The sequence below is a fragment of the Aedes albopictus genome, chromosome 3, assembly GCF_035046485.1.
Source record: "Aedes albopictus strain Foshan chromosome 3, AalbF5, whole genome shotgun sequence".
Taxonomy (NCBI): Eukaryota; Metazoa; Arthropoda; class Insecta; order Diptera; family Culicidae; genus Aedes; species Aedes albopictus.
In genome coordinates, this window is record NC_085138.1 from 186440875 (window position 1) to 186453424 (window position 12550).

The 12550-nt window shown below is 37.5% G+C and overlaps 2 protein-coding genes across 4 annotated transcripts in view; one reads left to right on the top strand and one right to left on the bottom strand.

Annotated features, from left to right (window-relative positions):
- Window positions 1-10684, bottom strand: part of LOC115261372 (uncharacterized) — a 31822-nt gene extending 21138 nt beyond the window's left edge. The window contains exons 1-3 of one of the 3 annotated variants that reach the window (XM_062856601.1): window positions 9883-10684; window positions 2228-3324; window positions 1647-1929 (exon numbers count right to left, since the gene is read on the bottom strand). In XM_062856601.1, coding sequence (XP_062712585.1) covers window positions 1647-1929; window positions 2228-2567 — 623 coding nt within the window. In that variant the 5' untranslated portion in view covers window positions 2568-3324; window positions 9883-10684. Of the gene's footprint in view, window positions 1-1646; window positions 1930-2227; window positions 3325-9882 lie in introns of those variants that run through there. The other 2 variants (XM_029862926.2, XM_062856602.1) reach the window with 2 other exon arrangements.
- Window positions 1-12550, top strand: part of LOC109398798 (protein NASP homolog) — a 62778-nt gene that overhangs the window by 27005 nt on the left and 23223 nt on the right. The gene's annotated exons all lie outside the window — the stretch shown is intronic.

The window sequence follows — 12550 nt, forward strand, 5'->3', positions numbered from 1 at the left end:
TAACATTGGAAAAAAATCCAACGACCACGGTTTTAACGATCTTTTTAAACCTTTATAGTTGTAGCTTTCACAATCAGAGGTGCGCACATCATTTTTCTAAGCGTTAGACGTTTCACCTAGTGTGAACTAGGCGATGGATTTTCGCGAAAATTTTTCTAGGTGTTACGTCTGTTTGTCTGTGAAGAAAAGGTCAACAGCAGGGTCGTTAGAGAAGATGTGTATTGTTTTTATCCTGTTCACACATCTTGCAACACACATGGTGCGCATTTTCAGAATAACCTGTACATTGTCAAACACTTGAAGGTTAGGTTTCATGGTATAGTAAAAAAGGTAAACTGGCAACACTGTCACAATTTTTTTAATCCTTTTTATACTCGATATTGTTCAAATCAGCACAAAACGTGATTATATGGCATCGAACAATGTTTTTTTTACGGAATTCATAAACTGCACCTGATTTTATATGATACTTTATATGAAAAAATTGAATATTTTTTCTTAAAAACGCTATATCTCAGGAACGACGCAAATTACTTTGGGGAGTTAAGCTTTTTTGATAGAAAAACGTCTGATAAACACGATGGAATCAAAATTTTTAAAATCAAAATATACGTATTTTGAGAAAAATCGATTTTTAGTTTTAAAATTGAAAAATATGATATCTGGCAACACTGTACCAAAAAAATAATATTTTTTCTGGATTCCCTGAACGATTTCCTTTAAAAAAGCCGAAGGTCGAAAATGTGTAGGTGCAATCGTTTCAATGATAAAAATAAAAGAAAGAGAGGATAATTTTCATATCGGCCAAAACGAGGGGTGCTGCCACGGGCCGAGGGGTGATCCGATCGGCACCAAAATTTGGATTTTTTCTTTTTCCATCTAAACAAATGTTTCAGCCAAATTTGGTTCAAATCCGTGATGGTCGATTGCAAGCGGTCGGTCACTTGGCGTGGAATGACCCATACTTCTATCATAAAATATGTTATGGTAAATGAATGCCATGATAGAACATAATTTGAATCAATTTCGAGGGCTAAAATAAATATGCTAATATTCGAATATTGTCATGGTTTTGCCACTTATGGTTTTTTCTTGTTATGTTTTTGAAGGTTTACTTTTCTAAAATTGCATGACATTTGTCATACGACTTGAAGCTGACTAGGTTTTGTATATTTGCTCTTTCAGAATTTCAAAACGAAACTTTACACGCGAATTGATAAACATGCAAGTGTTAGTGGAAAGCTAGTTGCATAGAAGTACTATGTGGTAATCGCTGCATTCTTACCAAAACAATAACTAAAACTAATTGCTGTAGTCAGACTAGAAAGCTAAATTTTCGAATATATATAAAAATGCCTACAATTGTACAACGGATGTGAATAAACAGTTCAATAGGTTATCTTCGATTTAAACACAATAGTGAAATCCTCCGCATCGGCCGTCAATAACCAATTTAAAAACAATAAGTAATATTGAGCAACATGTGGTTTCATTTGTCCAAATCATCGTTGAAATGTGACGACAGTGAAACAGGACAGGAAATCAAATGTTCTTGAAAGAATTAGGAAATCCAACAACAGAAATAGGTAACAGATTCGAAAAAAAAACACACACTAGTAACACTTGTTCTTCACACGCAGTTGTACCTACTTAAATGCGGATGTAATGAGGGCTGGAACTCACTGTGCTGCCATTCAGCGCGGGAATTTTCTTCGTTGATTTGTCCGCCGCTATCGGTGTTGTCGGCAAGATAGTTGACACACTGATCAACTTGGGGAAAACCATCGCCCGATAGCGACCGGATTTCCTCCGCGGTAAGCGCGATGCAGAGCGTCCAGATGCCACCGTTCATCGGCACTAGAAATACGTTCGCTCGTTTGTCGATGGGTGGCATACTGAACTTCAACACGTTCCGAGTAGAGTTGAGTTCTGGAATTGTGAATGCAGAGGGCAGTAGGTAGAAAATTGTGTTAAGGCGGTTAAACAATTTATCTCTATGTGACTTATTTGTTCAATTTGCACGGCTTAAAATTGAGATTCCCGTGATACTTATGAGCGATGTAGAGGTTTAACTTTCTTTAGTAGGTATCCAACTAACCACCCTTTCCCATCCCCAGCTGTCGTAAGGACGTACCCAATTGGGTACAGCTCGCGACTATCGTAGGATTTGAATTCTACGAATTGTAGGATCCTGTCTCAAAGAATTAAATTTCCACTTGAAACTTACCCTTACTCATGGCATCGATGGACTTCCGGTGCATTTCGGAGACGGAAAACTTGGCCGCCCGTCCATCGAGGTACCACTGTAGCTCGATAGACGACTTGTTAGTCAGTCGGTCCAGGTGCTCCCGATTCCAGGACACGTGCTCCCAGTGGTCGGTCATGATGGCCGCACAGAGCATTGCCGTCGCGCTCGATGTCATCAGCAGGGTGAAGAAAAGGAATAGAACCGGCGGTGGCATCATACAACAAGTGGTACCGGATTGCGTCTGATGATGGGCGGTGGAAGTAATAGCGGCGCCACCTTGTCCTGCAGTTGTGGTCATTGTGGTGGTCGATTGTTGCATACTGGGCCTATAGTGCTGATAATAATAGCTATCGATGCTAGGGGATTTGTCGTAACTGCTACTGACTAGATAATCTTCGTTTGTGCTATAGTTGATATTGTTGTTGGTATCATTTGAAGGATAGTTGAGACCGGTTAGGGCGTCGTAATCATACTGATAATATTGATGTGACTGCTGCCGCCGGTGGTTGTACGCCGACGGTTGGAGTTGGTACCGGTACGAGTTGTTCCGGTGTATTACCGGCCAACTGCGTGTGGTCGATTTATTCCTAACGTAGTCTGTTGGTTGTCGGTCCACGGTGGCTGTTGTGTCAGGATTCGCGTGATGGTGAATGTCGATACCGGAATCGTTGGTTGAGCTATGGTGATGACTGTTGTTGGTATGGTCCAAATTGCCGGTATTATCGATTCGGGTGGCAGTTTCGGAGTGGATGTGTTGCTGCTTATGGTACTTAATGGTGGATGCGGTTTCTGTTCCTGCACCAAGCTCAAACGTGACTGCCGTCGCTTCGTGCTCGGTTGGAGTAGGTGGTTGGGGAGGTGTGATAATCGGTGGCTCTAGGTTGTACGTTGTTACAGTTGAAGCAGCGGGCAGACAACGGGTCGTCACCTTTATTTTACAGCCACCCGATCTGGTTTTTACGAGTCATAAATCGGTATCGCGTTTCTTCATTTTGGTGGCGGTACTGTCTATATTTGTTCTTGAGTTTGCGAATGAGGAACTTTGCTTGCGGATTCACAGGACCTGGTATCCCGATCTAAATGGATAAAACATGGAGAAAAAGATATAAACATAAATATCGAACCGAAATACCTTTATTATTGCATTTATAAAATGTGGTAGGATACACAATGGTTACAACATCATGATTCATCACACTGAATTCTTGTATGGGTTCGATACACGACACTTTTATGTCGTCAAGCAACCGAAAAGAAAAGTGTCATTCCTCAATTGCTATATCAATATTTACTGAGCAATTTAGCAGCCGGAATCAAATAGTCCATGCTCAGCTCATTGAATGAACAGCTGTATAGAAAGTATTTTGCTTTCGGATTTTCTTCAAACAAAGGATAATGGATTCGATTTTCCTCGAAATGCTTGATACAGAGAAGGTTAGGTACTCATCACCATATCGTAGGCGTCTGTCGTCCGTTTTTTTTTTTATTGAATTGAAGTTTGTATGGAACATTGTATTAGGTCTCCAGTTAGCCTAGTGGTGAAGGCTATGGATCGCCAATCCGGAGACGCGGGTTCGATTCCCGTTCCGGTCGGGAAAATTTTCTCGACTCCCTGGGCCATACAGCGCGAGAAATAAGTATAAAGACAGAGCTGTTTTCCATACAAAATAATCATGTTTGATGATCAAAATCTCAGCTTCTAGCGATTCGATTGTAATGAAATGTTGGCTGGCACCTTAGAATAGCAAGAATTCCAGCTAGTATCATAAATCATCATCCATGCAAATGTTTACATTAACTTTTCAGATTCTAATAAATATAAAGACACTTTTTTATATGGAAATAGCGAATCGCTAGAACCTGAGCTTTTGATCATCAAACATGATTATCTTGTATGGAAAACGGCTCTGTCTTTATACTTATTTCTCGCACTGTAGTGTATCATTGTCCTTGCCTCACAATATACAAATTCATGCAATGGCAGGCAAAGAAAGACCTGGTATTTTGCATCGTACACCGATTTAACGGTTTATTTAAACATTTGATAGTTGGCCAACTGATCACCCATGGCGCTCGCATCGTTTTTTGCTCGAGTTTGACATTTGCCCACTACCGCCACCTAGTTGATGGTCGTTTCACTGACCTGGAGTTGGGAGTTTTAAATAGGAATAATCGCCAACTATTGCACATCTTAAAAACTCGCCAATTGTTGCATACTCCATGCTTTTCTTATAAGGTGTACAACAATTGGCGATTTACCCTATGCATTTTTTTTGCGTGACATAATTTTGTATCACCTTTTTCCGTCATGAATTCACACTAGTTTTCAAACTACCATGCGATTGATAAAATTCGTTTTTCCTTCTAAAAACTCTTCTGACATTTAGGTAACAATGCAGTAGAGTATTTAGATTGTAGAACATATTTTGAAAAAATATCGGTTGGAAATGCAATGATTTAAATAAAAAGTTGATCTCATTGCTGAAAATTTGAAACTTCCAAAAAAAATCTCTTTTTAAACCAATGCCATAGATTTTGTTTGTTTTTTTTTTTTGTTTTCTGGCTGGTCTATTCTCTATTTCACAAATTTTATTCTGCATTTTACCTATGTTAAAATCAAGCAAATTTGCTAAATTTGCTATAGTGGAAAGACAATGAAAAGTGGCTTAAATTGTTCAGATAAAAAGTTTAAATATTTTGTCGTTCAATTTTACTATGGTACTATGGGCCCTCCCCCTGGATATTCGATCTTGACGCGATGGGAGGGCTTAACCCATTAGCACTTTAGCGCCAGTTCATTCACCACCGCTTGGACTTTGAGCTAGATATATCTAGTTTACGAGTTGAGCGCAAGTGAAGGAATCGCCGTAAGTGCTAATGGGAACCAAAGGAGTATCCGTCGTGCATTTATCACAAGTCAAAAATAAATTATAATTCAGCTTGCATAAACCTAATCTTTGCATTCTTTGATTTTTTTCAAATTTAACAATAATTGTTAAATTTAACGTAACGCAAGAGTGGGTAGAGGAGGTCTGTGCGTTACACTCATCATTCGTTACTTGAATTCGTTAGTACACAGGACAGGGGACGCTAGGATAAGTTGGTTTACAGCCTTACAGATTAGATTCATTACAATTAGAAAATTATGGACTGATTAGGTAAAGATAAAACTGTTGATTATAGGAGTTTGTATTTGTATTTCTTATTTTTATGAGTTTTGTGAATTTATGAAAGTTGACAAATAATCATTATCATTTTTATTTTTGACAAAAATCAGTTAACTGAACTTTTTTGTTTTTATATCTTAGATGGTATTATTTCACTGATCAAAAAAAGCAGGAATTTAGTTAGGACTTAGGACGGTTGACATTGTAAAGGGTTACGATGGATATAATATTACTTTGGACTGAGATGATCACAGATATGCAGAAGACGACTAGCGAAATTAGAAACACAATTTGATACATTATTGACTATATTTTAACAAATAGGGTTTGACAAATTTCTTTACAATATCGAATGGAAGCTCAAAAAGTGTTATCTAACACTAATATGAGAGTTATTTGGAGATGATGCTGGTGCTGTCAATGACTAACATCGGTTATTGACACTATTGGTAATCAGCTTGAAATAATTTTCAGAATGTATTACAAAATAACTGAGGATATTATCTGATATTGTTTGGGGAAGCTGTCAGAAAAACTAGTTGCCCATATCGGCTAAAAACGCTAGTTCTGGTAGCTGTCTTCGAATAATTTTCAGAAATATCAAATCTTTAAAAATTAGCTACGACACATTTTTTTTTCTTTTTGCTCTTTGTTATATTTCTTAAGAATAGTACTCTGAAGGTGTTAACATAGACATAGACACCCTTTTTTATCTCTGAATGTTGTTCAATGACCTCGGAGATTTTCGATTATTGAAATATTGTTCAATTATCAAATCATCTTTGGAGCTTCCATTCGATCAAAACCCTAGTGCGATGGGAAAAGTTAAAAACAGTATTTTTAAAAACTACTACGACCTAATGCTAATTACTACACACTTTGCTCAAGTTGACGACATCGTCTAGTCCATCGTGAGTATTAGTCCTAGTAGGGGGAAAGTTGTGAAAGGGTCCAGGCTTTGCTATCAGCTGTCCTGCAGCTCCACCTGGTCACTCATCAAAAAAAAAAAAAATATTTTGTCGTTCAATTTTACTATGGTACTTGATCGTGTAATATAGTTTGGTTAGGAAAAGCCTTTGAGCTCAGCAGGTTTAAAAAAAAACACCCCATGACAGAGAGAATAAAGCTGCCGCCCATAGCCACAGCTGTAAAGGCGTGGATATTCAGCATGACCGTGCTGAGAATGACGAGTTCGATTCCCAAAACTTTTCGTAAAGGAAATTTCCTTGCCTACCACACGATATGCACATTAGTATGAGACAAACATCAAATTCTCGCTCCAGTCGACTTTTTTGATTCCATTTAGGTCCCATATGAACTGTGCAAAATTCCAGCGTAATCGGTGAAACTATAATTTAGCGCAAGCGGTTCAAAGTTTTCATAGGATTTACTATGGGAAAAGTTACACTTGCAGATAAAAAATCCCAGAGGTCGCCCCTTGACTCCTTAATTCAAATCGATCAATGCTTCTTGTAGACAAATTATTTATGAAACTTTCCTTCGAAGGCCGCAAAACAATTGGGTGCTTGTGGAAAAAGTTATTGATTTATTACCGATTAGTGATCCAACGACCGGCTTTTTGTTTTGTTTTATTAACAGCACTGTAGCTGCTGCCTTGGTTGTTGCTGTTTCTGGGGGTGGTGATGCCTCCCACCACCCCACACTGAAATACATTTTGTTGTAGAAACTACCGATTCCATAGTAAAATTACTAACCGTACCTATGATTCTCAACCGACAGCTATTTTCTGTTAATTCCACTAAAACACTGTCAATTTAACTAGCAGTGCTGTTAACATTACCAAAAATAATCTAAATTTAACAGATGGGCATTGTATTTTTAACCATACCGTGTTGTAAGATGCGTGTCCAGGAAAAATTGACAATATTTTGTTGTTGAGGCGACTACGCTTTTAGTCAAATTTACTGCAATGCATTGTTACTTCAATCATATTACAGTGAACTTAACAGATTTTGTTATCGGTTGAGAATCATAGGTACGGTTAGTAATTTTACTATGGAATCGGTAATATTCACAACAAAATTTATTTCAGTGCATGCAACAACGGCAGCAGCAGTGCTGCTGATAAAACGAAACAAAAAGCCGATCGTTGGATCACTAATCGGTAATAAATCAATAACTTTTTCCACAAGCATCCAATTGTTTTGCGGTCTTCGATGGAAAGTTTCAAAAATGATTTTTCTACAAGAAGCATTGATCGATTTGAATCAAGAAGACAAGGGGTGACCTCTGGGATTTTTTGTTTGAAAGTGTAACTTTTCCCATAGTAAATCCTATGAAAACTTTGAACCGCTTGCGCTAAATTATAGTATCACCGATTGCTCTGAAATTTTGTACAGTTCATATGGGACCTAAATGGGATCTAAAAAGTCGACTGGAACGAGGATTTATTTTTTCCATACAAGCGTGTCTCATACTAATGCACATTAGCCTGGGAAACGGTTATATGGAAAAAATATAAAATGATAAAACTTCTGTTCTTGTTTACTTTTAGAGTTCCATTTTGGCCCCATGTCAACTTTGTAAAATTTCAGCTTGATCGAAGAAACTATATTTTTGTGCCCGGGTTTTTAAGCCTTACCCGATCGATAAGTGACGAGATTGTATTATTAATTGTTAGGGGAAACTGAGGAGACTTGTTCCCCCCATATTTTCTCGGAATCAAAAACAGTTTTCTTCTAGCATATTTTTTTCAAAACTACATCTGGACTGACGACAATGTTTTGGCTACAAGTGATTTTGATTGCGCATTGCATTATTTTTTAATGGCTGATGGTTTGTTTTCAGTCCTTCAGAAATTTTTTAGGTGATTCCGAAAAAAATCAATAACTTTGTGAAAATTGAACCAAATCGTGTCAAAATTTCACAGCACATAGTATAAATCAAATACTATCAAACGTATTTACCCAAATAAGACTGATATATAAATATTATAATTAATGCAGCTTAGTATATACTACAGTGACATGGGGAGACTCACTCGAGGATTACACACACATTATACATGTGAAAAATAAAGTTCTATTTGGAAGCCTCTGTTTACTCGGAATTCTAGTATATTCAATGATAAACCGTGTTAGATAATCATTATTTTATTACACAAGGAAATCTTACAATTTCAAGTAAACCATATTCATCAAAAATACAAGAAAACTTGAAAAGACAATAAATAGGAAGCTTCTGGAGTTATTTTCTCTTAATCATGTGCTCAAAAGGGGATCAATTGTGACCAATTTTTGAAAAAAAAAACTTCATAAGACATGCCTCCATAAAAGCACAATTTTGAAAACTTTACCCATAATTTTAAGTCCTTCTGTTGTGTATAAACTTGTAATAGATATTTATCTGCTGCTCTGTACGAAAAACGGATCTAGTTTTGTGTTTTTTCCAAAGTTACAGGCAAATCAAGAAAAAAGGGATCAAGTCTATCCAGTCTCCCCTATTCCTTACATGTTATACGGTTTTCGATTGATATTTTTTTCCACATGCTTTATATCGCTTTGCGGTTCTTTGGAGGATTGGTTTCTCGTTGAATTTGCAACAGAAATCGTTCATTGGTTTATTTTTAGGGGTTAAGGGGCAATCTGTGGCGACTTTTCTTTGTAAAAAGTGTCCAATGCCCATGTTCAGATAGCACCAAGGATAGCATGAATACCTACAGCACCTCGATTAAATTTAATCAATTTGTAGTTATCTGTAATCAGCGCATTACATTTCATGCAGTTTTAAAAGTTACCCCATGCTTTCCTTCGTGGCATAACCTCCCAAACGGGGATAGCGGCTGGTCAATGATCGACCAGTAATTTTCATTATTATTTGAAACCCCGACTTAGAGTGCCAGCAAAACTCATGCGATATAGTATTCTTAGCGTTTGTTGCAAATATCATCGTTCTGTGCAGGAAAATCATGAACTGGCCCAAAAGCCCTCAACCCCCCATGGACCATCATATTGAAATACTGTATGTACGTACGTACATATGCATATGTTTATAATTTTGTATCGTGTATAATTATGCTTTTCGTAATCAGGAGATCTCGTTACTCATTTGGTGGCGTAACGAATAGGACAGCAACTAGTTTTGCGGAACCATATCTAGTAAAATTATGTTTTGATTTGATACCTGATGCGCCATTTGCCGCTGCAAGTCACTTTAATAATTGATTAGGAAATTTGTTGTGCAGGTTGAATATTAGTTATTGTCACCCCCCAATTGATTACACTTGCATAGAGAGCATTCTATCGGTAAGACAAACTGTTTGTACAATCTCATTTCATTCTCTGATCAACGTAAGTCCTTGAAATGCATCCGTACCACGTTAATTACATGTCCTTGACGAACGGAGTAATGAACTGCACGAAAGTAGAGATGGTTAATCCGTTCGTAGCAACATCACCCTCTTCTTCTGACCTAGTACAATGTAACTGGAGCGATTGAATGTCGTACCTGATAAGCTCCGCTGACTGGTTCAAAGATGTAGTGGTGCGGGAAACTTTGTTACGTGCATGTATCCTTTTGAAAATTCTAAAATTTCCTTTGTTACGTTGGATTAAGGCGTATTCTCCAATAGAGTTGATTCTATAGCAAGCTTTTAAACAAGGTTTACTATAATAAGAACACTTTTGTAATTATTTCTCACTTTGGTAGCTTTCCGCGGAGATGTGAATTTGATTAGAGGATTGATATATTTGCGTTTCAAGAATTTTATTTTTAACTACGGCAAGCACACACTACACGCGAGCGGAATTTTCTTCCCAGCAAAACTTTGGAACTTAAATTTAGATGCAGGTCAAAGCGTCGCGTTTTCTGCTCGATTGCACTTTTTCCACAACAACAACGAACGTGAAAAACTTTTTCGTATTGACCCGTACGAAAGCCGATCGCAATTTAATCCCGTTCTATATCGCAGCCAAGAGCACTGACACACTTTTCTAATTTTCTTTTTTTTTCTCGTCACACGCGCAGCATAAGTTGCAATAAGATACTCGAATAGATGATGAAAATAGTTGAAGGCAAAAGCGGTTTCTAGTTACGAAAAGCAATAACTGGTTCCGACTTTTTTCTTTTGGATCCTTAAATTTTTAACCCTGTTCTGCTCACACCGTCACTCTGACGAAACGGGGCGGACTAGGTTGTAAGTCCTTTCGTGCCGAGTGCTCGCGATACTATGAATTGGCGCGGGCGAAAAAGGTCCTTACCAGGTATGTGTACATCGCCGGCAGTAGGAAATCGTTTCCAGAGGCGTTTTTGGGTTTGAGTTAGACATAAAATTGGATTACCATGGAATATAATGAAACTAGTTCTCAAATAGGATAAATTCAAAGAAGAATGTTACATTTGTAAAATATTTTTTAATTTTTTCCATTAATCGCATTTTTCATATTGTTTTTACATTGGCGCCAACCAACATGACAGGGCCAATATAACTATAGTTGTAAATGAGTATTCAACATGACGATTTCAATTCCCGGTCGATCCAAGAACTTTTCGTTATTGAAATTTCTTTGACTTCCTAGGGAATAGAGTATCTTCGTGCCTGCCACACGATATACACATGTCAAATGGTCTTTGACAGAGGAAACTTTTTATTAGTAGGGGAGATTGGGTGGACTTGATCCCTTTTTCTTAGCTTGCCTGCAAATTTAAGGCAAACACAAAACTAGATCCGTTTTTCGTACAAATTGGCAGGTAAACATCTATTGAAAATCTATACACAATAGAAGGACTTTAAATTATTGTTAAGTTAAAGTTTTCATAACTGTCTTTTTAAGGAGGCATGTCTCATGATGTATTTTTCAAAAAATGGGTCACAATTGATCCCGTTTTGAGCAAATGGTTAATTTCAAAGAATATTTCAAATACCTCCAGAAGCTTCCTATTCTTTTTATTTTCAAGTTTTTTTGTATTTTTGATGAACATGGTGTATTTGAAATTGTAAGATTTCTTTAAATTGTTAAAGATATGCAATATTTTGAAAATGGGGAGACTTGATCCCTCTTTTTATGGTGTTTATTAAAATAATAATTATCTGACACGTTTTATCATTGAGTATACTAGAATTCCGAGTAAATAGAGGCTTCCAAATAGTGCTGTGTAATTATATTACATATGTGCTGTGTAATTTTGACACGATTTGGTTCAATTTTCACAAATTTATTGAGATATTTCGGAATCGTCTAAAAGATTTCTGAAGGACTGAAAACAAACCACCAGCCATTAAAAACTAATGCAATGCACAATCAAAATCACTTGTAGTCAAAACATTGTCGTCTTTTCAGATGTAGTTTTGGAAAAAAATATGCTAGAAGTTTTTGATTCCGAAAAAATATACAAGTCTCCCCAGGGATCAAGTCTCCTCAGTCTCCCCTAGTTGTAGAAGTACTCATGTACACTAAGCTGAGAAACAGATTTTGTCCCAGTGGAGACGTTACGCTAAGAAGAAGAAGAAGAAAAGGAAATAAAGAACCAATGAAATATGAAGATGCCCACAGTGTGTGAGTGTTCATGATCTTCTATGTTTAGGCGAAAATGGCGCCTGCTACGTCAAGTAGCAGGTCAGTGTGGAGAATGGGAAGGAAGTTATTTTTATCTAGTTTTTAGACCATTTTAATTGAAAATATATAATTGTATCAGAAAATACGATCGATCGATCGAATCTGACTATACATGTCAATGGTTGTTACTCCGTGATTGATTTGAGCTGGTACCTATTACACTGAGATCCAAATGAATAAGGGCTGGGATACTCCACTTATTCTCAAAGTGCAATTCTAGCAGCTCATACATTTTGGATCAATAACGGCGCCGGCCACGTCCTTATAGTCAGTTGGGAAGGGAGAGGAATGTTAGAGTGTGCTGGTTGTTGCTACTAAAGACCGAGATCACCTCTGCATCCCCACAACCAGCACGGACTGGGGTATTTGTTAGACGGAAAGGATGGGAGATCTGGGAGTCACCGTTGGGTCAGTGATGCGATCCATGGATAGGGGGTTATTTATAGTATTCGTAAGATGATAGATTGTGTGGTGAATGAGGTGAATAAGGTCAAGCGGCACAGCACGCTTTGGTTGCATAACTTGTAGGCGTTATATACACTGTGCTGTGAGTGGAAATT